Below are 25285 nucleotides of genomic sequence, written 5' to 3'. Positions count from 1 at the left end.
ACAGAGGGAGAATTCAGAATCTCCAATTTACCTAACCGCCTGTCTTTCAGGACCTGTGGGAGGAAACCGGAGCACCCGGTGAAACCCCACGCAGGCCAGGGGAAAACGCGCAGACAGTGACCCAAGCTGGAATCGAACCCGGGTGCCTGGCACTGTGAAGCAACTGTGCCAACCACTGTGCTGCCATGCCACCTCTGACGCATTTAATTAGGCAGTGGTTGTGTGACTGCAACGTGACTGGACTAGTAATCCAGGTTAATGGCTGGTGGAATTTAAATTCAATTGATAAATCTGGAGTTGGAAGCAAATCTGTGATGGTGACCATGAAACTTCTCATCGATTGTCATTAAAAAGCCACCTGGTTCACTGCCCTTTAGAGAAGGAAATCTGCCACCCTAACCTGGTCTGGTCTACATGCGACTCCAGACTCACAGCAACGTGATTGACTCTTAATTGCCTCTCTGAAATGGCCCAGCGAGTCACTTGGTTCATGGATGATAAATGCTGGCTTTGCCTGCGATGCCCACGTCCAATTGAAGAATTTTTAAAAAATTATGTTTTGTGTTTTAAAAGCTTGAAGCTGTCATTAAATTCATGCTGTCCAATTTGTTCTCCAACAGTGGAGCAATCAGCTCCATAGTCACTGTGGAGGTTTAACTGTTACCTTCCGTTTTTGCGATGTACCTGGAGTGCGCAACATGGAAGGGCGGTGGAAACAGATCCAAAATAACTTTCAATGGTGAATTGGATAAATACTTAAATTAAAATAATTGCAGGGCTATGAACCAAACCAGCTCCTTCAGTGCTATGATTTAATGTCAGCAGTATTCAATATTAAAAGTCTTAACGGTGGCCATGAAACTATTGTTGAGTGTCGTAGAACCCCATCTGGTTCACGAATGTCATTTAGGGAAGGACATCTGCCGTCCTTACCTGGTCTGGCCTGCATGTGACTCCAGATCCACAGCAATATGGTTGACTCCTAAATGTCCTCCGGGATGGGCAATAAATGCTGGCCCAGCCAGCGACGCCCACATCCCATGAACGGATAATAAAAAGTGTTAAAATTCTCCTACCACATTTTTTTGGGGAGAAATACTTTGTCAGTTTTACTTGTATGCGTTGAAAGTCCCTTTGTGCGAGAGAATAACTATACCTAGGAAACTAGTGTTAACAAATAAACACTGAAAATTGCACTCATGTCATTCGGACATGAGATTCACAAAATGTGCTGGGGTGTGTTCTGCACTAAATTCCATAGCAGTCTGGGTGCTGATGCCTAATAGTGATATGGACCTCTATACCCCTACGTATTTTCTGAATGACAAGGTCAGCTGGTGAGTAACAAAAGGGAAGATGCTGATGAAAAGGTCAGTCGCATTTGGAGGAAAATTTTGGACGTAAAAGTGTGGGGCACTGTTAAACGTAGTGTAACTTTTTGAAAGCCTACCTAAAATCGGGTAGTTTGCGCATTATTTGTCAGAAAGAATGCCTATTTTCATTTTATTTTCTCCTCTAGTAAATGAAGCTGGACCACCTTTTAAACGCAGTCTTGCTGAAAGACTTGGAAAAAAGAAAGTGTTGCCAAAGGTTAACCCGGAGGACGTCCCAGTCAAAGGTATCTTCCATTCCACAGTTTCTTCACCAGCAGTTGCTGTGTGTTTGAAAATTTCCAAATGTCTCCACATCTCTGAAAGACTAAAAAAAGAACGACTCACATTTATATTGCACCTTTCACAACCTTGGGCACACAGCTAATGAAACAATTTTGAAATGTAGTCATTATTGTGACTTGGGATATATCATAGCCAATCTGTGCATTGTAAGCTCCCATAGACAGCACTACAATTTGATATTTGTGCCACTGTCATAGTTATGGGATAGCAGTGTTAATCCCTGGGTTCTTACTGATGTTCTTTATTGTTGTGTCATTAGAGACGTGGATAAGTTGACTTGTCTATTTAAGGATGTGGTATCTTCAGATCAATTTTAGCCACAAACGTTTTTCTGCATCCACTTCCTCCAGCTTAACCTGCTGTCTTAGTTATCGTGAAAATCTCCAGTGAAAACGTTAATACAGTCAAGTTCATCTCCAATGGTGTTACTCCCAGTGAGACAAAATGGGTACTTTTCTTAACTGTCATTGTTGTGAATTGTATACTTTGCATAAATGCCATTTTCAATGAGGTTTTTGTTTTCATTTTTAAAGCTGAGAATGAAACAGCCATAAAACGCAATCTCTCCGAGAGACTTGGCAAAAGGAAAATAATGACTGAGGATGATCCTGAAGAGCTGGCACAGAAAGGTACAGAAATCACTTTGCCAGTTAGGACTTAATTCAGCTGCAGTCTAACCCTGAACTTGATACTGTTAGTGAAGAATTGGAATAACGAGTAGCCTTAGTAACACAGAGGTCAAGGTGACACATCTGGTAACAGTCAGGCCTCTGGCAACAGTCAGGCCTCTCGCAAACTTAGTAATCCACCTGTGGAGTGTAGGAAGTCGCCAAGCCTTGGCCTTTGCCAATTTGTGTGAACACTCAAACAATTTTTTAAAATGCGAAACGGTGGTGCAGTGGTTGGTACTGCTGCCTCACGGCACCGAGCACTCTGATTCGATCCATGGTCAATGTCTGTGTGGCGTTTGCATATTCTCCCTGTGTCTGTGTGGGTCTCACACCCACAACCCAAAGATGTGCAGGGTAGGTGGATGGCCATGCTAAATTGCCCCTTCATTGGAAAAAAAAATTAGGTACACTAAATTTATTTTTAAAAACTACTAATAAATGTTGCATCACTGCTTGCATGAGATCACAGGCTACAAAGCAAGGCCAGGCAGAATATATGGGGCTGGATCATCCCTACCGGGCGAACTGAACAAGTTTTATGCCCGCTTTGAGCAGTCAGCCAATGCACCAGTGTCCCAACAGCCCTGGACACACCCATATTCACTACTACAGCCTCAGAGGAAGAGCTACCTTCTTGAAAGTGAACCCGCGAAAGCAACAGGCCCTGACGGAGTCGCTGGGCGAGCACTCAAAGCTTGCGCAGACCAGCTGGCGAGTGTATTCGTAGACATCTTCAATACCTCACTCCTCCGCTCCGGGGTCCCCACCTCCTTCAAGATGACCACCATAATACCAGTACCAAAGAAGAATAAGGTAGCCTGCCTCAACGACTACCAACCGGTGGCCCTGACGTCTGTTATCATGAAATGCTTCGAGCGGCGAGTCATGAGACGGATCAACGCTAGTCTCTCAGACAGTCTCGATCCACTGCAGTTCGCCTACCACCGCAACTGGCCCCAGCAGATGCTATCTCCCTGGTTCTACAATCTCGAACACCTCGACAACAAAGACACCTACTTGAGACTGCTATTCATAGACTACAGCTCTGCCTTCAACACCATTATCCTGACGAGACTTATAACCAAACTGTAATCTTGGACTTGACCGCTCGCTGTGCAGCTGAATCCTTGACTTTCTCGCCAACAGACCACAATCTGTCAGGATAGGCAACAGCACCTCCTCCACAGTAGTCCTCAACACCGGGGCCCCGCAAGGATGTGTGCTCAGTCCTCTACTGTATTCCCTATACACACGACTGTGTGGCAAGATTTAACTCCGGCTCAATCTATAAGTTTGCGGATGATCCGACTGTAGTGGGTCGTATCTCAAACAACGACGAATCAGTCTACAGAAGGGAGATAAATCACTTGGTTGTATGGTGTACCGAAAACAACCTCTCTCTAAATGTCGGAAAGACCAAGGAACTGATCATCGACTTCAGGAAGCGTAGCACGACCCCTCCCGGTCTGCATCAATGGCTCCGAAGTGGAGATGGTCGATAGCTGTAGGTGCCTGGGGGTCACCATCACCAGTAGTCTGTCATGGTCCACTCACGTTAATGCAACAGTCAAGAAAGCCCAACAACGTCTCTACTTCCTACGGAAGCAAAAGAAATTTGGCATGTCTGCATCGATTCTCACAAACTTCTACAGATGTGCCATAGGGAGCATCCTATCCGGCTGCATCACAGCCTGGTATGGCAACTGCTTGGCCCAAGATCGCAAGAAACTGCAGAGTGTGGTGAACTTACCCCAACGCATCACACAAGCTTGCCACCCTCACATTGAGTCTGTCTACATCTCCTGCTGCCTCTGGAAGGCAGACTACATTATCAGAGATCCCTCCCACCCAAACTTTGCCCTCTTCCAGACCCTTCCATCAGCAAACATACAGAAGTCTGAAAACCCGCATATCCAGACATAGGAACAGCTTCTTCCCCACGCCTACTAGACTCCTCAATGACTCTCCCTCAGACGGCTCTGTTCACTGTAAGAACAGTATACACAATGTCCTATGCTGCTCTTGCTCATGTATTTGCTTTGTTTGGCCCCTTGTTCCACACTGTAACCAATCACTGTTGATGTGCCATTTGTCAATGTACTCTGTCGATTATTTTTTTTGTCTATGTACGTACTGTGTACGTTCCCTTGGCCACAGAAAATTACGTTTCACTGTCCTTCGGTACATGTGACAATAAATCAAATCAAATCATCATCTGGAACTGCGATGATTGGCTTTCAACAACTTCAACCATCTTCCTTTGTGCTAGGTTTTCCCCCAATCAGTAGAAAGCTTTGCCACTGACTCCAGGTTTGCTATAGGGCTCCTCCCTGCCACATCCAGTTAAATGCTACCTTGATGTCAAGGGCAGTCACTCTCATCTCACTTCTGGAGTTCAGGTCTTTTGTTCATGTTCGAACCCAGGCTGAATAGCCCCACAACACGATGAAGATTATCCTCAATGTGGAGACAGGATTTTGTGCGGTGATCACTACTACCTCTACTGTCATGGACGGATACATCTTGGGCAGGCGGGTTGGTGAGGACAAAGTAAAGTATGCTTTTTCCTCTTGGTTCCCTCACCACCTGCACAGACCCAATTTAACAGCTATGTCCTTTAGGGCTCAGCCTAGTGATGCTACCAAGCCATTCTTAGTGGAGAAAATTTGAAGTCCCCCAACTGGAGTACATTCTGTGCCTTTGCCACCCTCCATTTCCCTCCAAGTGCTGTTCAATATGGAGAAGTACCAATTCATCAGCTGAGGAGGGAGGTTTCCATGCCCATGTGTGGCTTGGTGCCATGAGTCATAATGGTGTCTGGAATTAATGTTGAGGAGACTGTGGGCCATTCCCTCCTGACCGTATAACCTAGTGCGGTCACTTCTGGGTCTGTCCTGCCGGTGGGCTAGGACATACCCAGGAATGGTGGTGATGGCATCTGGGGCATCTATAAGATATGATTATGTGAGTATGACTATTTCAGGTGCTTGGGCGATGCCGGCCGGTCTGTCCTGTTTCAGAAGTGAAAATAATTACAATTTAATTTGTGGCTAAAGCATTAAAATGAAACGAGCTGTGAATTCTTCATCTTCCTGATGACGTGTTAAAGGGGGTGTGTTTGTTTAGCAAATAGTGTATTACATGTGTGATAATGCAACTTTCCCCGTAGAAATTTCCCCATATCATTTTAAGGTATTGAATGGCGTTCTAATGATCATAACATCTTAATCGAAAATTAGGGGCTTTTCACAATAACTTCATACTTGTGACAATAAAAGATTATTATTATTATTAGTGGCCCTAGCTGAAAGGAACATACTGTATCATTGTTCCAGCACTTGTGAGATACGAAATGTTTTTTCCGCAAAGCCTTATAGTAACATTAAGTACTATTGCAGAGATATTCTTGGAGGCACGGTGGAAGTTAGTTTATCTCAATGTATTTAATTTTGTTGTAAAAGTGTACACTAAAGAAAATAAGAGTTGTTTTCCCATTGCGATACATAGAGATATATTTGTTGATGCAACTGAGGGAAACAAATTCATCAATGTGCCATAAGTAAGAAAAATAGCTGTAGGAATGATAAAGGACACATCTGTTTATAAGCAGAACTCCCAAACATCTTGCTAAATCCTTACGCGATGGGTGATAACTTTTCCTTCCACCCACCCCATCTAAACATCGGAGCAGTAACACAGAAACTCAGCTCGGACTATATATATAAATCGTCTTTCCTTTTGAACCCGACAAACCCGAAGACTAGGTGTTGGGCATCTTGAAAAATATTACGGTAGATAAGTCCCCAGGGCCTGATGGGATCTACCCTAGAATACTGAAGGAGGCTAGAGAGGAAATTGCTGAGGCCTTGACAGAAATCTTTGGATCCTCATTGTCTTCAGGTGATGTCCCAGAGTACTGGAGAATAGCCAATGTTGTTTCTTTGTTTAAGAAGGGTAGCAAGGATAATCCAGGGAACTACAGGCCGGTGAGCCTTACATCAGTGGTAGGGAAATTACTGGAGAGAATTCTTCGAGACAGGATCTACTCCCATTTGAAAGCAAACGGACATATTAGTGAGAGACAGCATGGTTTTGTGAAGGGAAGGTCATGTCTCGCTAACTTGATAGAGTTTTTCGAAGAGGTCACAAAGCTGATTGATGCAGCGAGGGAAGTGGATGTTGTCTATATGGACTTCAGTAAGGCCTTTGACAAGGTCCCTCATTGCAGACTGGTACAAAAGGTGAAGTCACACGGGATCAGGGGTGAGCTGGCAAGGTGTAGACAGAACTGGCTAGGTCATAGAAGGCAGAGAGTAGAAATGGAAGGGTGCTTTTCTGGTTGGAGGGCTGTGACTAGTGGTATTCCGCAGGGATCAGTGCTGGGACCTTTGCTGTTCGTAGTATATTTAAATGATTTGGAGGAAAATGTAACTGGTCTGATTAGTAAGTTTGCAGACGACACAAAGGTTGGTGGAATTGCGGATAGCGATGAGGACTGTCAGAGGATACAGCAGGATTTAGATCGTTTGGAGACTTGGGCGGAGAGATGGCAGATGGAGTTTAATCCGGACAAATGTGAGGTAATGCATTTTGGAAGGTCTAATGCAGGTGGGGAATATACAGTGAATGGTAGAACCATCAAGAGTATTGAAAGTCAGAGAGATCTGGGTGTACAGGTCCACAGGTCACTGAAAGGGGCAACACAGGTGGAGAAGGTAGTCAAGAAGGCATACGGCATGCTTGCCTTCATTGGCCGGGGCATTGAGTATAAGAATTGGCAAGTCATGTTGCAGCTGTATAGAACCTTAGTTAGGCCACACTTGGAGTATAGTGTTCAATTCTGGTCGCCACACTACCAGAAGAATGTGGAGGCTTTAGAGAGGGTGCAGAAGAGATTTACCAGGATGTTGCCTGGTATGGAGGGCATTAGCTATGAGGAGCGGTTGAATAAACTCGGTTTGTTCTCACTGGAACGACGGAGGTTGAGGGGCGACCTGATAGAGGTCTACAAAATTATGAGGGGCATAGACAGAGTGAATAGTCAGAGGCTTTTCCCCAGAGTAGAGGGGTCAATTACTAGGGGGCATAGGTTTAAGGTGCGAGGGGCAAGGTTTAGAGGAGATGTACGAGGCAAGTTTTTTTACACAGAGGGTAGTGGGTGCCTGGAACTCGCTGCCGGAGGAAGTGGTGGAAGCAGGGACGATAGTGACATTTAAAGGGCATATGGACAAATACATGAATAGGATGGGAATAGAGTGATACGGATCCAGAAAGTGTAGAAGATTTTAGTTTAGATGGGCAGCATGCGCGGCAAGGGCTTGGAGGGCCGAAGGGCCTGTTCCTGTGCTGTACTTTTCTTTGTTCTTGTTCTAACCCCCATTTCTACTTTCTCTCTTCACACATGCACCCCACCCCAACCATCTGCACAAAATTCAGAATGTGAGTGATACTCATTTTTTATTCTGTGCAACCACGAGAAGATGACACCAAGTAATGTGGCCTTTGGATTTATTTTCAATTTTCTGAAATAAACATCATTGGGCTTGTAGGTAATGTGACTGAGATTGAAAGTACCTGCCTGGTCAGTGCTCTGTACTGCACTTCAGTCATTATAAAATCAAATGTATCTACTGTGGATATTCCTGTACATTCTCAATCTAGAGGTTACTGATTCCCAGTGCTCTAAGTCACCCTCAAATACCTGTGTCTTTCTTTTGTGTTTGTTCCAGTTCAAGCTCCCAGGTCCATAAGGGAGAGGCTTGGCCTGCCTGCAGAGGTTCCCACAACAGAAAACGGTAGGTAGTCAAAAGTGAAGTGCACTTGAATAGTTTAAAACGGTACCTGTGGCAGTCATACCTAAAAGTGTTTGTTTGCCCCCGAATCGCCTGTCATGGAAGGAGGCTTGCTGAGGTAGGTTGGCCAACAATGTATTTTTATTTCCTGTGTAAATTGTCTTGTACATTTGTCGTCCATAAGGCAGACTCGTCCTAGGTTTCTCAAGTGCTCCTCGCTAGTCGATCGGTACAAGTTTACAGAAAGAGACCCTTGCATATGCAAACAACTTGATTTTGTTTTCAAATTATCATTTGGAAAATGTGTATTTTCTATTCGGGGGACAAAAATAGGACTTTGCACTCACTGTAGTCTCTAGCCCAGAAAGCAGACAAATGTTTAAGGAATAGTGAATGTTTGACTTGCAGTGGCAGAATGGCAAAGTACTATCAAATTGACCTTGTTACTTATTTACTGGACAAATTCTTGTTCCAGTCTGTGACCTTGTTTTATTGATAGGGATGGATGATTTGTTGTACTCTGCCCATGTCAGAGACTGCCTTTTCACTGTCTCTTACAGAATTATAGATTTCTGGAAGAAAATGATGCCGCACATGGCAAGTGCAGAAATCCACAGGATATTTGCATAATGACCATAACCACGAGACGCAAGAGCAGCAATAAACGGCCCTTCGGGTCTGCTCTGCCATTCAATGAGATCATGGCTGATCTCAACTCTGCATTCCCGCCTTATCCCATAGCCCTTGATTCTCTGCTGATTAAAAATGTGTCTATCTCAGCCTTGATGTTACATTTCGTCAGATTACCTGTTCTGCCCAGTTGTAATCCAACTCTCGATTGGCACTCTGAAGCGAATTGTAGGTAACAAGAGTAATTCCATTTTGCAGAAAAGCCTGTAAGTAAAACAGAAGGCTCTGGAGAAGTAAGAGTGAAAACCCTGGAGGAGATACGCAGGGAAAAGGCTGCCAAGAGGGACCAGGGTGATGGCAATGGAGATTTCAAAATTGGTATTCATGGTCTTCATAAACCCACCCAAGCCTCCACTTTGCTGGAGGAAGCAACTAAAATCATTCGGACGGTACGGGTGAAAACAACCGCTGAATCTCTACTGAAGAAGCAGGGGCAGCTCCTGGAAGAAACTGGAAAGGAAACACTATCCATCAAGCATCCTGAAGCTGCTCCGAGAAAGGAAAAAAGTCCTGGAATTGGAAAAGGCAAGGGTGAGTGTCTTTCTTTATTATTGTAGCCTAACCAATAACCAGTAATATTTTAAAAAGAACAGAACCTTTTTATCGCCCAGCGGCACAGTGCTGCCTCACGGTGCCGAGGACCTACGTTCGATCCTGGTCCTGGATCACTGTCCGTGTGAAGTTTGCACATTTCCAGCCCTCTCCCCAGTGTTTGCGTGGACCTCACCCCCACAACCCAAAGATGTTCAGGTGGATTGGCCATGCTTAATTGTCCCTCAATTGGGGAAAAAAATAATTGGGTACTCTAAATTAATTTTTTTTAAAAGAACCTGTTCATCACTATTTACCTTCACCCTGTGGTTTCTCTGCTTTAAACTACACTTACCACAACAAAATGAGCACATAATTTTCTACCCTTTCCATTAAGCGGTGCTGAAAATAGTGTAAGATGACAGCTGTCTGTATTAATCTGTGTAGTTGGCATTTTTTCGTCGAGTTTCCTTAGGAGAAATGAGAATCACCAGGCAGCCTATATTTACCATGCAACAAGCTGGCTGCTTCCCTCCATGTTTTCACACACCCCCCCCCCCCTCCACTGACATCTCCGTTGCTTCCTACTACCGCTGTCCATTGCTGTCTTGTAAACTTCCTTAAAACTTCCCTTAACTCTAAATGGTCATGTTGCTTACCCAACATAAAGGTCTGGATGAGCAGAAATCCCCTGCTATCAAAGCCTTTATCTTTGGTCCCTACTTCATATTCTGGTGCTTAAACACTCTCCCCATACCTCTCCTTAGCAATTGCCTGATACTGAGACAGACTGTTCATAATCTTGCTGCAAGATTAGCTTCCAACGTCCTTGCGGTCATTAGGATCGTCTCGTTCCAGCTCCATAAATGTGGCTAACTCTGCCCCTGTGTCAGTCTAGCTGCTGCTGAAACCATCATCCATATCATGGATATTTCTAGAGTTATTTCTACTCAAATGGCCTCCCATCTACTCCCCTCGAGGACATCTAAAACTCTGCTGCTTATGTCCTGACTTGCATCTAACATTAGTCACCCATCAAACCTGTACTCTGACCTACATTGGCTTCCAGTTTAATAAACATCTCGATTCAGAATTTAATTGTTTTCAAATCCCCCCCATGGCTTCTCCCCTCCCGTTGTTTGTAATCGCCAGTCGTGCAACCCTCAGATGTCAATGCTCCTCCAATTCTGGCATCTTGAGCATCTCCAGTTTTAATCATTGTATGATTGGTAGCTGTCATTTCCACTATCAAGACCCCAAGTTCTGGAAGTCACGCTCTACGCCTTTCGATCTCTCTCTTCCTTTGGGACACTCTTTAACACTCACTTCTTTGACAAAGCTTTTGGTCTTTTGCCCTACTATCTCCTTATGTGGCTCAGTATTAAATGTTGGTTGATAACACTACTGCAAAGCTCCTTGGAACATTTTACTACATTAAAGCACGATATGAATACATGTTGGCTATTTAGTGTTGTGATAAGATACCATATAAATATAATCTGGAGAACTTCCTTTGGTACCCTGTAACTCATGTCTGCCTGTGCGCAGTTAATATGTTATACTGTAAATGGTTAATTATCAAATTCAGACTCCATTTTCCGTGGCTATTTATTTTTCTGTTTGCTTAAGTGTTTTTCAGGAATGCTTCACCTGGAATATTTTGCTTCTTCGTGATTATTTTTGTTATCGAGCATTTGAATTTCCTAGATTTCACCCTTGTTAATCTGTGTTGTCTACTCCAGTGAAAAGTCGAAAGGCATCCCCTGATGAAGCTCTAACAGATCCAAAGCCACTGGAACAAGTAAGAATTAAAACTCTTGAAGAGATTCGACGTGAGAAGGCACTGCGGAGGCAGGAGAACCAGGAGAGTCTCTCAGCGCCACAAGAGAGCGAGAAGCCAAAGAATGAGACTCTGCCTACACGGAGGAAACTGCTGAGAACCAGTAAACTTGCAGGTGAAAATACTGAACTTTGATTTAATATGCATCCCCTGTGTCAACTTTCTCACTGCAGTTATATTCCAGTGCTCCGTCTGGGCGGCACGGTAGAACAGTGGTTAGCACTGTTGCTTCACAGCGCCAGGGTCCCAGGTTAGATTCCCGGCTTGGGTCACTGTCTGTACGGTCTGCCCGTTCTCCCTGTTTCTGTGTGGGTTTCCTCCGGGTGCTCCGGTTTCCTCCCACAAGCCCCGAAAGATGTACTGTTGGGTAATTTGGACATTCTGAATTCTACCCGAACAGGCACTGTAATGTGGCGACTAGGAACTTTTCACAGTAACTTCATTGCAGTGTTACTGTGAGCCTACTTGTGACAATAAATATTATTGTTAAGGGTATTGCCACTTAGAGAAAAGAAAGCTGAGCAGACACTTGATATTTCAAAATCACGAGGGGGCTCTGGGCATTGTAGATGGGAGAAACCTTCCATTGGCAGAAGGGTTGAGAACCAGAGGACACCGATTGAAAGGAATTGGCAAAAGAACCAAAGGCGGCATGCGGAAAAGTTATACATTTATTTTACGCCGGTCTGGAATGCTCTATTTGAGAGATTGGCGGAAGCAGATTCCATCGTAGCTTTCAAAGTATATTAGATACTTTTCTTCCTCCCGCCCGCCCCTATGATTCTATTATTAACTAACCCAACTGGAGGGCAGCACGGTGGCGCAGTGCGCACCGAGGTCCCACCGATACCAGCTCTGGGTCACTGTCCATGTCGAGTTTGCACATTCTCCCCATGTCTGCGTGGATTTCACCCCCACAACCCAAAGATGTGCAGATTAGGTGGATTGGCCACGCTAAATTACCTGTTAATTGGAAAAAAAATAATTGGGTATTCTAAATTTATATTATTTAAAAAATAATAAAATGGGTACAGAGCAGGTTCACTATGGTGCATGTTATGGTGCAAGTCTTGGAAGACTTGGAAAGATTTGTTAAAACAGAAGTTACAGTGTATTTTGATGAGCAGTATTTAAATATATTATTGCAGCAGTTAATAGAAACAGACTATGGTTGAGTAGTGTAGAATGTGTGATAAATGTAAGAATTTCAGATATATGTATTTGGTGTATATGTTAAAAGCCTGGGTTAGTGTGTAACTGTTGCAGTTATGTTTTAAGAAGCCCTGTTTGAAAGACAGCTAGGTGTTTTGGAGCCAGTGGTGCAATTAAAGCATCCTAAAAGTTTGGGCTGATGGACTTTGATTTATATTATGAGGGTTCTCTGGGGAGTGAATAATTAGAGACATTGTGTTCAGCTTGATGAGATTATATTGTGAATGGAAGGAGCTAGGGGCTGAAGCAGTCAGGTGTTGAGGTTTTCAGAGTTAGCTTTTGGCTGGAAGAGGAGCTGAGAAGGTTTCTGAAGAATACAGCCAGAGATTCTGCTTTATTCTTTCAACTGTCTTTCTTTAAGCAGTCTCAAAACATCTCTCTTAAAGGGGAGTATCCAGGACATCTCTATACAGCAAGTATTCCTGAGTCTGCTCACTGTATATAAAAGTGGATTGTGACCAGAGATGATTTTGTTGTTTGAGTGGAAATAAAGATAGCAGTTAAGGGTTATTGTGTCACTGTATTGATTAGCATTGTTTAAGGGATAATTGTAAGCTATTGTGTGGTGTTAAAGATATTTTAATACTGTGTTAGTAATAAAGTTCGTTTTAATACACCATATCCCTATTTTCCGTGAAATCCCCCCTGCAGTGAGGTATCCTTTCCTCACAGTCTGACTAAATTAAAATAAAATATTGGTGTTTCTGTCCAGTATCCTCACCACTGTTGGGGTCTGGTCCAGGATCATAATAAATGAGGGAACATTGATAACACGTTTAAATATTGAGAGGGAGCTGTTTTTCACACACAGGATTGTGAGATTGTAGAATGCACTGTCGGAGTTACTGGTTAAAACAACAACCGTGTCAACATTTTTTAAACCGGTCAGCTAGGTGGTTGAAGGAAAGTGGGATAAAGGGATATGGGAAACAAGGTGAGGACATGGGATTAGGATAAATCCCAATGTAAAGAATGACCACCAATATTGCACGTTTGGGCCAAAAGGTCCTTTTTTTCTGAACTTTAATTTCTATGCATTAGGTGTTCAAGAGAATTTAGAACTTTATCTTTTCTGCAGAAACTGTCAAGTTGGAAAAGGCAGATATTGAACCAAAAGACATGCAACCAATGGATGTTGCCGCCCAAGGAGACACAATGGAAACCAATAAGGCAATGGAAGCAAATAAGGTCAGTGCAATTCATTAGAACAGTAGGCATCCTATGGACCTTTAAACATCATTTCTAAGGGGCGGCACGGTGATGAAGTGGTGAGCACTGCTGCCTCACAGTGCTGAGGACCCGGGTTCGATCCCGGCCCGGGGTCAGTGTCCATTTGGTGTTTGCACATTCTGCCCGTGTTTGCATGGGTATGACCCCCACAACACAAATATGTGCAGGGTAGGTGGATTGGCCAAGCTAAAATGCCCCTTAATTGGGGGGGGGGGGGGGGGAAATAATTGGGTGCTCTAAATTTAAAAAAAACATAATTTCTTCATCTTAGCAACTGAAGTAAATATTTTTTTGAAATAAAATTTTTGAATATTTTTTTTAAGGAAGAGGAGATTCTCATGAGAAGAGTGGTTGGCACTGCTGCCTCGCGGTGCCGAGGTCCCAGGTTCGATCCCAACCCTGAGTAACTGTCCTTGTGGAGTTTGCACATTCTCCCTGTGTTTTCATGGGTTTCGCCCCCACAACCCAAAGATGCGCAGGCTAGGTGGATTGGCCACACTAAATTGCCCCTTAATTGGAAAAAATAAATTAGGTACACTAAATTTATAAAAGTGGGGGGCGAAAAAGATTGTACATTCAGTACAGTTCGTACTTGTTCTTCTATCCAGGCTGGAGTCCAATCATGGAGAAAATTGCAAGTAAATTCTAGAGATATGACAGAAAGTGTACGCAGGAGAATATTTTGAGAGAGAACAGCAGCACAGATTGAGAAGTAATCCTGAATATAATTGACAAATAAATTTCAACAATTGTGAGATGTTGTATTTTGATCAGAAAAATGGAGGTCACGTCTTACTTGAAAATAAGAATCTAAATGGGGTAGAGGAGCAAAGGGATCGAGACATGCACATCAGTAAAAATAGCAATGCCGGTTAATAAGGCTTTTGTTTTCAAAGCAAACCAAGCACAAGGCATTGCACGGTGGCACAATGGTTAGCAATGTTGCTTCATTACGCCAGGGACCCGGGTTCGATTCCCGGCTTGGGTCACTGTGCGGAGTCTACATGTTCTCCCCGTGTTTGCGTGGGTTTCCTCTGGGTGCTCCGGTTTCCTCCCACAAGTCCCGAAAGATGTGCTTGTTGGGTAATTTGGACATTCTGACTTCCCCCTCTGTGTACCCGAACAGGTGCCGGAGTGTGGCAACTACGGGATTTTCACAGTAACTTCATTGTAGTGTTAATCTGAGCCTATTTATGACATTAATAAAGATCATCATTTTTATTATTGTTGTTTCTGGAGGAATTAAATTGAAAAGTTGGGGAGTTATGCTCAAGCTGCATCGAACCTTGGTTAGACCAGACACATAGTTCACTGTGTGCAGTCTGGTCACCATATTTTTAAAAGGATATAGAGGGAGATGGTGCAGAGAAACTTTACATGGATGATTCCAAAGAAGTGGATGGATATACATATCAGGAAAGGATGACGGGTGACCTAATAAAGTTTATTAAATTAATTCTGAAAGGTTTTGGGAGAGTTGGTACAGTGAGAATGTTTCATCTTGAGGGACAGAGCACAACTACAGGACATCGATATAAGATAGTCATCCAGAAATTCAATAAGGAATTGAGAAGAAGCTTCTTCACCCAAAGAGTGGTGTGAATGTGGAATTGTATTGAAGCGAGTAGTGTAGATGTATTTCAGAGAAGTCTAGACAAGCATATGAGAGATGTTTGCAATAGTAGATTTAGATTAGGAAGGATGGAAAGAAACTTGAATGAAGCATAAGTGCTTGCATGGACTGATTGGGCCAAATGCCCTGTTTCTATGCTATACATTCTATGTAATTCTGTCCATTTTTCTTGCAGCCTGCAAATGGAAAGGACTGTCCAAGATTTACAAACATGCAGGTTAAAAGCTTTGAAGAAATACTGAAGGACAAACACCTTCGACGGCTGCAGGAAACCGCGGAACAGCTGAGTCAAACTCCGCTGGGAGAAGAGGCCATTGTAAACAAAATGAACTGTGAGATCCAGGCTGCCGAGCAGAATTATCAGCCTGCAGCCTCAGCAGAACAGAAACCAATCAACCGTCTCTTGGCTGAACAACTGCCCATTAAGGCAGAAGAGAAGCTGGCTGTTACCAAACCTGAAGTGGCAGAACACCCATTTGCTCTGAAAGGTCTGTATCTTTGTATTTTTGTTTACATGTGGTCGCTTGCTTCTGCATGCTCTTAGCCTGCTTCTCCGTTCCTTTTGCAGTTGATAGTGATGCAGTACGCTGATTTCTAGCATATTAGTAAATATGCTGTTCTTTTTGTTCAAGCAAAAGCACTTGGTAACATGTCATCTCTTCCTCCTCTCCTCCCTCACTTCAAAAATGATCATAGGAGCTCAATACAGATGCGTATGTAATTCAGTGATGCATGAAAAAATACATATTTTTGTCTCAATTCTTTCTTCTAGTATTGCTGGAAGATTCAACAGAAGGTTTAGTTGGTGCACTTGCTGCATTTCTCTCTTGACGTGTTCCTCACCTTGAGTCACCGCTGTCTGTGTTGCCGGCACCTAACGGCCCTTTTATATGGCTGACATTTTTGGGAAGTTTGATCCGCGATTCATTCTAATTCAGAAGTTATGTTGAGATAATCTTCTGAGCCTGCCACTAAACGTCTTGTCCCGACTCCAGGCACCAGTGATGAGTACACGCCAAATATTTCCACTCAGTTGCTAGTGGGTAAGAGTTGATATTGGCAAAGATTCTCCATGATGACTCTGCAATCTCTAGCTGACAGCAGCAACCGATAGCAAAGCTTCTGTAATGGAGCTCTTGTTGAAATTGTGTCTACTTGCTGACACTCTGTCAAATCCTATCTAACATTTGGGGTTTCACAACTTCTGAATTTCTTTTTTTCATCGTTAAGAAATTTGGCTTTGCTTTTTCTTAAGACTTATGTTCTTTTCCTGCTTCCTCTTTTTTGTGCTTTATATTTGCTTGTTTCTCTTCTAGCATCTCTCATTTCTTTCAGTTTCTATCACCCCAACCATATTGCTCCCTTTTTGCAGCAGCTTCCTCTGTATCCACGTACCTGATTCCAGGTCAATTTTAACCTATTACTCAACTTTTCCGACTCGCACCTGGAATCGCCTTTTATTGGGGTGGTGTCTTGACGAGTTGATGGATCATGGAGCGTGTATATTGGGGAACCATGTGGAAACAAATGAAGGAAAGTTCAGTAATGTATCTAGAGACTGGACTGCTGAAGCTAGCTGAGCTTGCTGTGCTGGAAGCTGGATACTGGTTCCTGCTAAAGACTGATGTAATTTTTAATATATTGATGGATTATTGAAAAGAACATAGGGTGTTAAAGACTGTTATATTAGTTTCTAATGAATAATTTTAATTTGGTTAGTTATGGTAATGTATTTTCTGACTTCCATGGCTCTCTAATCTCGCGCTGTCTTTTTACAGTGAAACCCAAATTAAACGTGAAGCCATCATTCATGAAGAACTCTTGTCCTGTGAGGCTCAGCCAGAAACGCAAATCCCCTGACAGCCATCCTTCCAGCATTATGGCAGTTAAACCGCTCAACACCGTAACTACTGATCTGACAAAGCAGACAACAGCAGGGAAGATCATTACAGTAAGAATCTTTTACAGATACCTTTTATGTACATGATGCTGTCACATTTCAGATAATTTTTATGGGACAGGCTAAAGAACGGCTCTAATTAACTGGACAATTGGAAAACCTCCCTGCATCAAAAATGAACAAAGGAGCGGACATCTCAACAGTTCCTGAAGAGTCAGAGAATTATTTTCCCAATGTGAAGTACATTGTAACTTCTATGGATCACGGGCTGCACTGGTCACTGCATTATGACGATGCCAGAGAGGAAAATCTGGTTTTATTTCTGCCATGTAATATAATGTACTGCGATTCTGGGGTGACTGAGCATTGTGTGTAGGCTGGGAAAATTGGAGAGGCTTGTTCGCAGCTAACGTGCACGTTCCTGACTATGGGCTCAGGTTTGGACCCCCACAGGCAGCACGGTGGCACAGTGGTTAGCATTGCTGCCTACGGCGCTGAGGACCCGGGTTCGAATCCCGGCCCTGGGTCACTGTCCGTGTGGAGTTTGCACGTTCTCCCCGTGTCTGCGTGGGTTTCGCCCCCACAACCCAAAGATGTGCAGAGTAGGTGGATTGGCCACGCTAAATTGCCCCTTAATTGGAAAAAAATAATTGGGTACTCTAAATTTAAAGAAAGAAAAAAAAAAAAAAGGTTTGGACCCCCACAGCCAACTAATTTCTGTACCCTTTTAAAAGCATGCATTAGGTGATCAGGGCTGCATGGTCACATCATCCACGAGTGTGTGCACCCTGTAGAGGAATTTGCTCGATGTTTTGGTAGAAGTGGAAGGATTTTGGATGCAATCTAATAGCATCTATCTAACTGCTGTTCCTGATGCTGTGGGCAAAGCGAGTCCAATGTAGTAGCATATATCTAACTATTCTACCACATGGTGTGGGCAAAATGAGCCCTTGTGCTGTAACCCACGGTTAGCCGGCACTTATTGGTGTATTGCCTGAGTGCGCCAATCCCATTTATTCCCCTTGTACCACATTCTGAACTCCAGGATAATCAACGTCTCCTAAACTGTGGTGATCCTTGTTAAAGAATTTTTCCTGTGGTGTGATTTGTATGAAGCTTTCCAGTTGTTTCCTATAAGAACCTTTCCATCAACTTTATTTGGCATAATAAATGTTTGTTCTGCCTCTGAAGGGGGTGTTATATACACACCATTGTAACCTTTTGCATATTGTGTCTTCCAGTCTACAGCATCACCAGTTCAGGGAGAAGAGGTAAACTCCCCGACTTTGCAGGTGCCAGAAAGATCCACGGAAAGGTGAGGTCTCAGCCTCATTATCTTGCATAAAAAGTTTCAAAGCAATAATCCTTCAAAGGTTTCATAATCCTGTAAAAAAAAAAGATACCTGGGCTGCACCCTGGCACAGTCCCGAATGCATGTCAGTACAATTGAGCAACTTGCAGGCAAGACTGGAATGGAAAGCAATGGAAAGAATGTAGGAGGGAAGAGCTCACATTTATCTATGAAACAGAGTGGAGCAAGTAGTCAACATTGTGAGATGGAGTACAATAGGGGGGTGCGAATCCTCCAATAAAGGCAGATCTGAATATTTACTTTCAAGAGACTAGAAACTGGGGAGGTTGAAAGCTGGTCGGATCACCACGCCAGTGTGCAGATGCAGAAAGTAATTAACAGAGTTCAAGGGAGCCAGAGTGAAAAGGAAGTGATGCTTCAGTTGCACAATGCCTTGGTCAAACACTGACTTGAAGTACTACACTCAGTCCTAGACACTAAGTATGATTATATTGGCCTTGAAAGGGGTGCAGTGGAGATTCTCCAGAATTATACCATAGTCGATTTGCTTCTTAATGCTTACTATTAAGAGTCAGGCTGGAAGAATGGCTATTTGGGAAAGATTCTCGATGCTGTATATCATTTAGCAGCTTATTGATGGGATAGGTGGGCAGAATTAACCCCTCTCTGAGGAGGCTGTGTGGCAACAAATGACTATTGTAGTTCCAAGATTGTTGTCAATAGTTCGAGTTTTAAAACTTTGAGGAGCGATTTAAATGATAGTTACAAAAATAGATATGTAATTCTCTGAACAGTTGACTTTATTCCTTTCTTTCCAGGAACGCTAATCTTGCTGGACAAAGCAAACCGACTGGTACGTCGGAAACAGAGATCCAAAACATTACCCCTCCCCAAATGCCCTCTAAAACTTGGAACCTGAGTTCTCCTGCATCCAAGACTATTCCAGCTGAGGATGATTTTGAAGAGCTGATGAAAGAATTCTCAGATGATAAACTTGAAGCAGAAATTGACCTGGACCCTGGAAAGGATGAGGATGACTTGTTGCTGGAACTGTCTGAAATGATTGACAGCTGAAGGACTTGCTGAACATTTTTTGGACCTGCTGATTCAAATGGAACTTTGTGCGTAATAAACGGAGACTAATTTGGGCCTACATTTTGTATTCAACTGGAGCTGTCTGTACTTTTAAAGCTGTAAACGGAGCCACGTTTGCATACCGTGTACAGACAGAAGCCAGATCTGTTTTAAACACATGCTGGTATTACGACCAACTGATTTAACTGATTAATTACAACCTTATGATTGCTGGCCACGTTTTCCCCAAGCCATCCCAAAAACAAGTGAAAAATGTGGTGCGTTATTATCCTGCCTTTGAATTTACCGTTTGAAGAAAACCCAGTAAGACAGCCTATTATCAGCTGGAGATGTATTTCTGTCGGGTTTGATGCAAAGACTTTGACCATAACCAACGAACAGTGATAATTGCATTGGTCCTTATTTTGTAATATTTTTGTTCTTGGCCATGGCTCCTTGGTAGGGACATCCACCTGTCCCTATCTCACCTGCCAACAGTAAGGATATTAAGGCTAGTTCTCTGCATGTTTATTTTATATGTAGAGCAATTCCTAGCCTACGGCTAAGCGAAAGTATATGGAGCAGCCTAGGTATTTATATTAAAAGATAACTTTGGATTGTACATAAGGGCTGATGGTGTGTGCTTACAAAAGATGATTACAAATTTAGCATTTAATCAGATTGTCAGATAACACAAATCAGCATTTCAGGGCTCCTAAGCATTTTTGAAATGGGGGTAAATGTTGTGTCTGAGCCCAGGATACCCATTGCAAACTAACTGTATGATGCAATCTGTGAATGTTACTGGGACCGCTTCAAATTTATTCTAACAGTTCGAGAAGCTTGCATGTTTTTGGTTCCCAGGCGGTTCTGACTTTGTGTCTGGACAGTTAGTACCCTGTTAATTTGCATCACTGTTACATAGATAATGTTTATCTCTTAATATATATATTTGGCAAGCAGTTTATAGTCCACTGTTAAAATGTTTCCATCATTGTCCCAAGTTCATCTTGCACCACACCATGTACTTGTGACCAAATTATCGGAGGCTCCGGCCCGAACATACAGGTTTTCAAGTAGAAGAATTGGGTGTTTGCAGGCTATTCCATGGGAGTGGATCAGCTGGTTTTACTTTGTATAATCCACTGCAGCCACACTGACTGTGGTACAACAGCAAGTTTAAGAAATCATGGGTACTCATAAGTTACCTGAAAGTAAAAACCAGCTAAATGAACGCAGGCAGCTATATGACACTGGTGTTTATTGGAGATGCAGTTGGAAGCTTGGCTTGCGGAGGGGGAGAAATAACCTGTCACTAACAAAAGTATTCAATGCCACATTGGTTGTTATGCTGGGTTTTGAAGAGATACTTGACACATTTGTGTATTATCCTTTGCACATAACATGCTGGAAGATCGAGGGTTTGCAAGTTGAACCCTTTTGAAGGAGACATGACCAGAGTTATGTCAGTGACTCAGTGATGCTACCAATGAAGAATCCAACAGTGCCCAAGGAAGTGAAGCTTCAATGTGGTAACTTTAGGGGTAACTAGACTACCTGTTCTTTCCAACATAATGTTGAAAGATGAATATCCTAAGGACTCCTAAAATGTGCAGTGTTCATGTGTTAAGTGTGCTTGTGCTGTTGTTTATCTGTGGAGCCAACTATCTGCTATAGCAATCCAATTGGATCAGATTACATGGAGTGCCAAAGTCAATCTTTGACTTTCTGATCACCGCATGACGGGTTGGTAGAGCTGAAGAAAATCTATTCCTGCGGGATTTTGGACATGAACTTTGAAGAGATTTGCAAGGAACAAAGTCAGTTGATTCATTGGTGAAGGCCTGTTCACATTGAAGCATATCCATGGTGTGCAAGAGCTTTGTAGTCAGAGCGGTTTAGATAAAGTGGTTCCATTCACTTCAGGGAGTTGTTTCCAAGCCTGGTATATTTGTAGTGCCTTAAGTTAAAGGGTTCACTGTCTGCTCAGCAGATATAGTTTAATTTTTGATGTCTGCCTCAAATGGATTATTCCTTTTCCATATCTCACTTTCCCCTCCTCTCTCGCCCCATTAGCAGCAAATTACAAGTTTGCAGCCAGAACACTGCAGTTCCAGGTCTTTGCACTCCAGAAATAATTCTGAAACTCTGTTCAAAGGCAGCAGGTTCTGCACTGTAGAGTCACTGTAAACATGATCCTGAACTGGGAATAAACAGTATGAAAGCTCTCGTGCTGCAGTCCCCTTAAAATCCATGGGCTGTTGATTGTTTTGCATCAAAGCAGACCTTTTAAGCTGCTGGTAATACAGGAAACCAGAGAAATAAGTGAACTGGTTGTGATCATGAAGATCACTTTGCTGGTTGAACTTTCTCCGTCGGCTTTCTGTACCTTAATATGATGGACTCCACACATGTCTCAAAGGCTGATGAGAAAGAACAAATGTTTTTAAAGATGATTGAAAAACACCGCATATGTATTTTACTTCACTGAAGCATGTGTCACTACGCAAATGCAGCATCGCGTTCCAGAGCAGTTGCTGTCCTGTAAAATACTTAGGTTGCTTCTTTAAAGCAGCCTCTCTGTTTGTATTCTGCAGAGGCAATTCTATCAATATGTTCTTATGAAACATTGTAAAATATTTGTTTTGTTCAATTATGGTCTGCATTTAGGTTGACTAATAGAATTTGTGTGTTTAGGACTTGAGATAGTCTGTGTTTCTAATATTTCTGCTCTTGTGCCCTTTTGACTTCTATGTTGTACTTTTCTTTCAGTTTATTGTTTCAGACATGCATCCATCCTACTGGGTGATTTTATTTATGAGTGTATGTAAACACTGAATATGTAACATTTTCTTTGTAATAAAAGGACTATATTGTTCAACTTGTGCAGTTTGCTATGACTCTACACCCTTGGATCTGTGGGAAGATCTAGGAAAAAGTCACAGATAAAACCGCGAATGTGGCTCAGAACAGGTCACTGCTTTTTCTAACTGATCGCTTATAATAGAATCAAAGAATATACAGTGAAGAAGGAGGCCATTCAGCCCATCGAGTCTGCACCGGCCCTTGGTAAGAGCACCCTTCCCAAGCCCACACCTCCACCCTATCCCCGTAACCCCAACTAACCTCTTTTGAACACTAAGGGGAATTTAGCATAGGCAATCCACCTAACCTGCACATCTTTGGACTTTGCGTAGTCCCGCTGTACTTGGAAAATCACAATGTCACACTACATTACCATATGCGAGGAGAAACAGACGTTGGGATTTTTACCCTATTCCAAACCTCTTCCCTATTCATACAAAGGAGAAGGCGATATGACCACTTGAACCTGCTCTGCCATTCTGAGGTCCAGACTGAGTTATCCCAATGTCATTTTCCTGAGTGTCCTTGACATCAAGGCAGCGGTTGATGGAGTGTGACATCGTGGAGCTCTAGCAAAACTGGCAAAAATGTGAATTAAGGGATGGGGTAGTCTCCACTGGTTGGAGCCAAACCGAGCAGATGGGAAGGTGGTTATTCGAGGTCAATCATCTCTGTCCCAGGCCATTCCTGCAGCAGTTTCTCAGGATTGTGACCTGGGCCCAACTATTTTCAGCTGTTTCCATAGAATCCCTGCAGTGTAAGAGGAAGCCATTTGGTCCATCGGGGCTGCACCGACCATCTGAAAGAGCACCTTACCTAGGCCTATTGCCCTGCTCTATCCCCGTAACCTCACCTAACCTGCACATCTCTGGACACTAAGGAAAATGTAGCATAACCAATCCACCTAACTTGCCCATCTTTGGCCGTGAGAGGAACCGGAGAACCTAGAGGAAACCCATGCAACACTGGGAGAGCATGAAAACTCCACGCAGTCACCCAAGGTCGGAATTGTTGACCGTCCTCCATCAGAGGTAAGGATGTACAATCATTGTGAACAAAGTTCAACACCATTTGGTACTCGTTAGATACTGAAGCAGTTCATGTCCATATGCAGCAAGACTGGATAATGTTCAGGGTTGGGCTGAAAAGTGGCAAGTAACAGCTGTGCCACACAAAGGGCAAGCAATGACCATCTCCAACGAGAGAAAATCTAACCATCTCATGACATTCAATGGCATTACCATCACTGAATCCTCACTCAACATCCTGGAGTTGCAATTGACCACAAATTGAATTGGACTAGCCGTATAAATACTATTGTTGCAAGAGAATTGTTGAGATGCAGGGAATTCTGAAGAGTAACATCCCTAAGTCTGTCGTCCACAAGGCAGCAGTGTGATGGATTACTCACCATTTGCACGGTAGCACTGTTGCACAGCACCAGGGCCCTGGGTTTGACTCCCGGCTTCGGTCACTGTCTATGCGGAGTCTGCACCTTCTCCACATACAAGTGCCACATGCTGCCCACACTGCATTGCAGTGCTAATGTAGGCCTACTTGTGACACTCAAAGATTATTATTTCTTGGATGAATGCAGTTCCAACAACACTCAAGACACCATCCAAAACTAAGTAAGCCTGCACAACATCCTGGCACAGTGGCAGCAGTATGTACCATTTGCAAGATGCACTGCAGCAACTCACCAAAGGCAAGGTAAAGTCGCCATCGTCCCAGATGATCATGGGTTGCTTTCTCCTTTACGGAGCGGCACGGTAGCACAGTGGTTTGCACTGTTGCTTCACAGCGTCAGGGCCCCAGTTTCGATTCTCGTCTTGGGCCACTGTCTGTGTGGAGTCTGCACGTTTTCCCTGTGCTTGCGTGGGTTTCCTCCGGGTGCTCCGTTTCCTCCCACAAGTCCTGAAAGACGTGCTGTTAGGTAATTTGGACATTCTGAATTCTCCCTCTGTATCCGAACAGGCGCTGGAATGTGGCGACTAGGGGTTTTTCACAGTAACTTCATTGCAGTATTAATGTAAGCCTACTAGTGACACTAATAAAGGTTATTATTATTTGGGGGAAAGCTGACTGGTGGTGATTTAACCTGAAGTCACCACACCTCCGGTGAAGTTGAAACGGTGGTACCTTTTAATAATAATAATATTTTAGGATTAAGCTGGGGGGATTGGGCCTGGGTAAGGTGGTCTTTTAAAGGATTGATGCAGACTTGATTGGCCGAATGGTCTCCTTCTGAACTGTAGGGATTCTATGAACCAGCTGGCTAGCCAAGTGAGCTAAACCGACACTCAGCCTTCTGTGACGGCACCTTATAAACCTGCAACCTCTACCACCTAGAAGGACAAGGGCAGCAGGTGCCTGGAAAAGCCCCCTGCCTGCAAGTTCTGCTCCAAATCACATACAGTCCTGACTCATTTAGTACATACACCGACACGCAGTGAAAAAAAAAAAGTACATAAGGCTACATCGGTACATGACCATTTCTCAATTCTGCCACAGTCCTTCTGCCTTCACAAATTCCTCCGTCGCTTCCGCCGTCCCAAAATAAAAGTCCTTGGATTTGTAGGTCACCCTCAACTTAGCTGGGTACACTATGCCGCACTGCACCTTGCTGATGTACAGTGCCTTCTTCACCCGGCTGAAGGCAATCCGCCTCCTTGCCAGCTCCACCGTAAAGTCCTGGTATATGTGTATACCAGCTCAGCCCACTGCACCTCCCGCTCCTGTTTTTCTCCTTCACACTGTACCTACGGAAACTCACAGTTACTACTTTTGGCGGCTCACTCACCTTTGGTATAGGCCTCCACCACCGATGAGCCTGATCCAGTTTGTATCGAGAGGGAT

At 43.5% G+C, this 25285-nt stretch overlaps 1 protein-coding gene across 4 annotated transcripts in view; it reads left to right on the top strand.

Moving 5' to 3' along the window:
• The window catches only part of zc3h11a (zinc finger CCCH-type containing 11A), a 34187-nt gene extending 11745 nt beyond the window's left edge, over window positions 1–22442 (top strand). For all 4 annotated transcript variants that reach the window (XM_038821029.1, XM_038821030.1, XM_038821031.1 and 1 more), the window contains 10 exons: window positions 1520–1618; window positions 2210–2305; window positions 8077–8142; window positions 9028–9360; window positions 11103–11315; window positions 13491–13600; window positions 15451–15763; window positions 17054–17226; window positions 18417–18490; window positions 19306–22442. In XM_038821029.1, the coding sequence (XP_038676957.1) occupies window positions 1520–1618; window positions 2210–2305; window positions 8077–8142; window positions 9028–9360; window positions 11103–11315; window positions 13491–13600; window positions 15451–15763; window positions 17054–17226; window positions 18417–18490; window positions 19306–19561 (1733 nt within the window). In that variant the 3' untranslated portion in view covers window positions 19562–22442. The remainder of the gene's footprint in view (window positions 1–1519; window positions 1619–2209; window positions 2306–8076; window positions 8143–9027; window positions 9361–11102; window positions 11316–13490; window positions 13601–15450; window positions 15764–17053; window positions 17227–18416; window positions 18491–19305) is intronic.
• Window positions 22443–25285: the final 2843 nt, after the last annotated feature.

Source organism: Scyliorhinus canicula, chromosome 15, assembly GCF_902713615.1.
Source record: "Scyliorhinus canicula chromosome 15, sScyCan1.1, whole genome shotgun sequence".
In the NCBI taxonomy this organism is placed as follows: domain Eukaryota; kingdom Metazoa; phylum Chordata; class Chondrichthyes; order Carcharhiniformes; family Scyliorhinidae; genus Scyliorhinus; species Scyliorhinus canicula.
The sequence above is the reverse complement of the archived record's forward strand: the minus strand, read 5'-3'. Positions and strand labels throughout refer to the sequence as shown.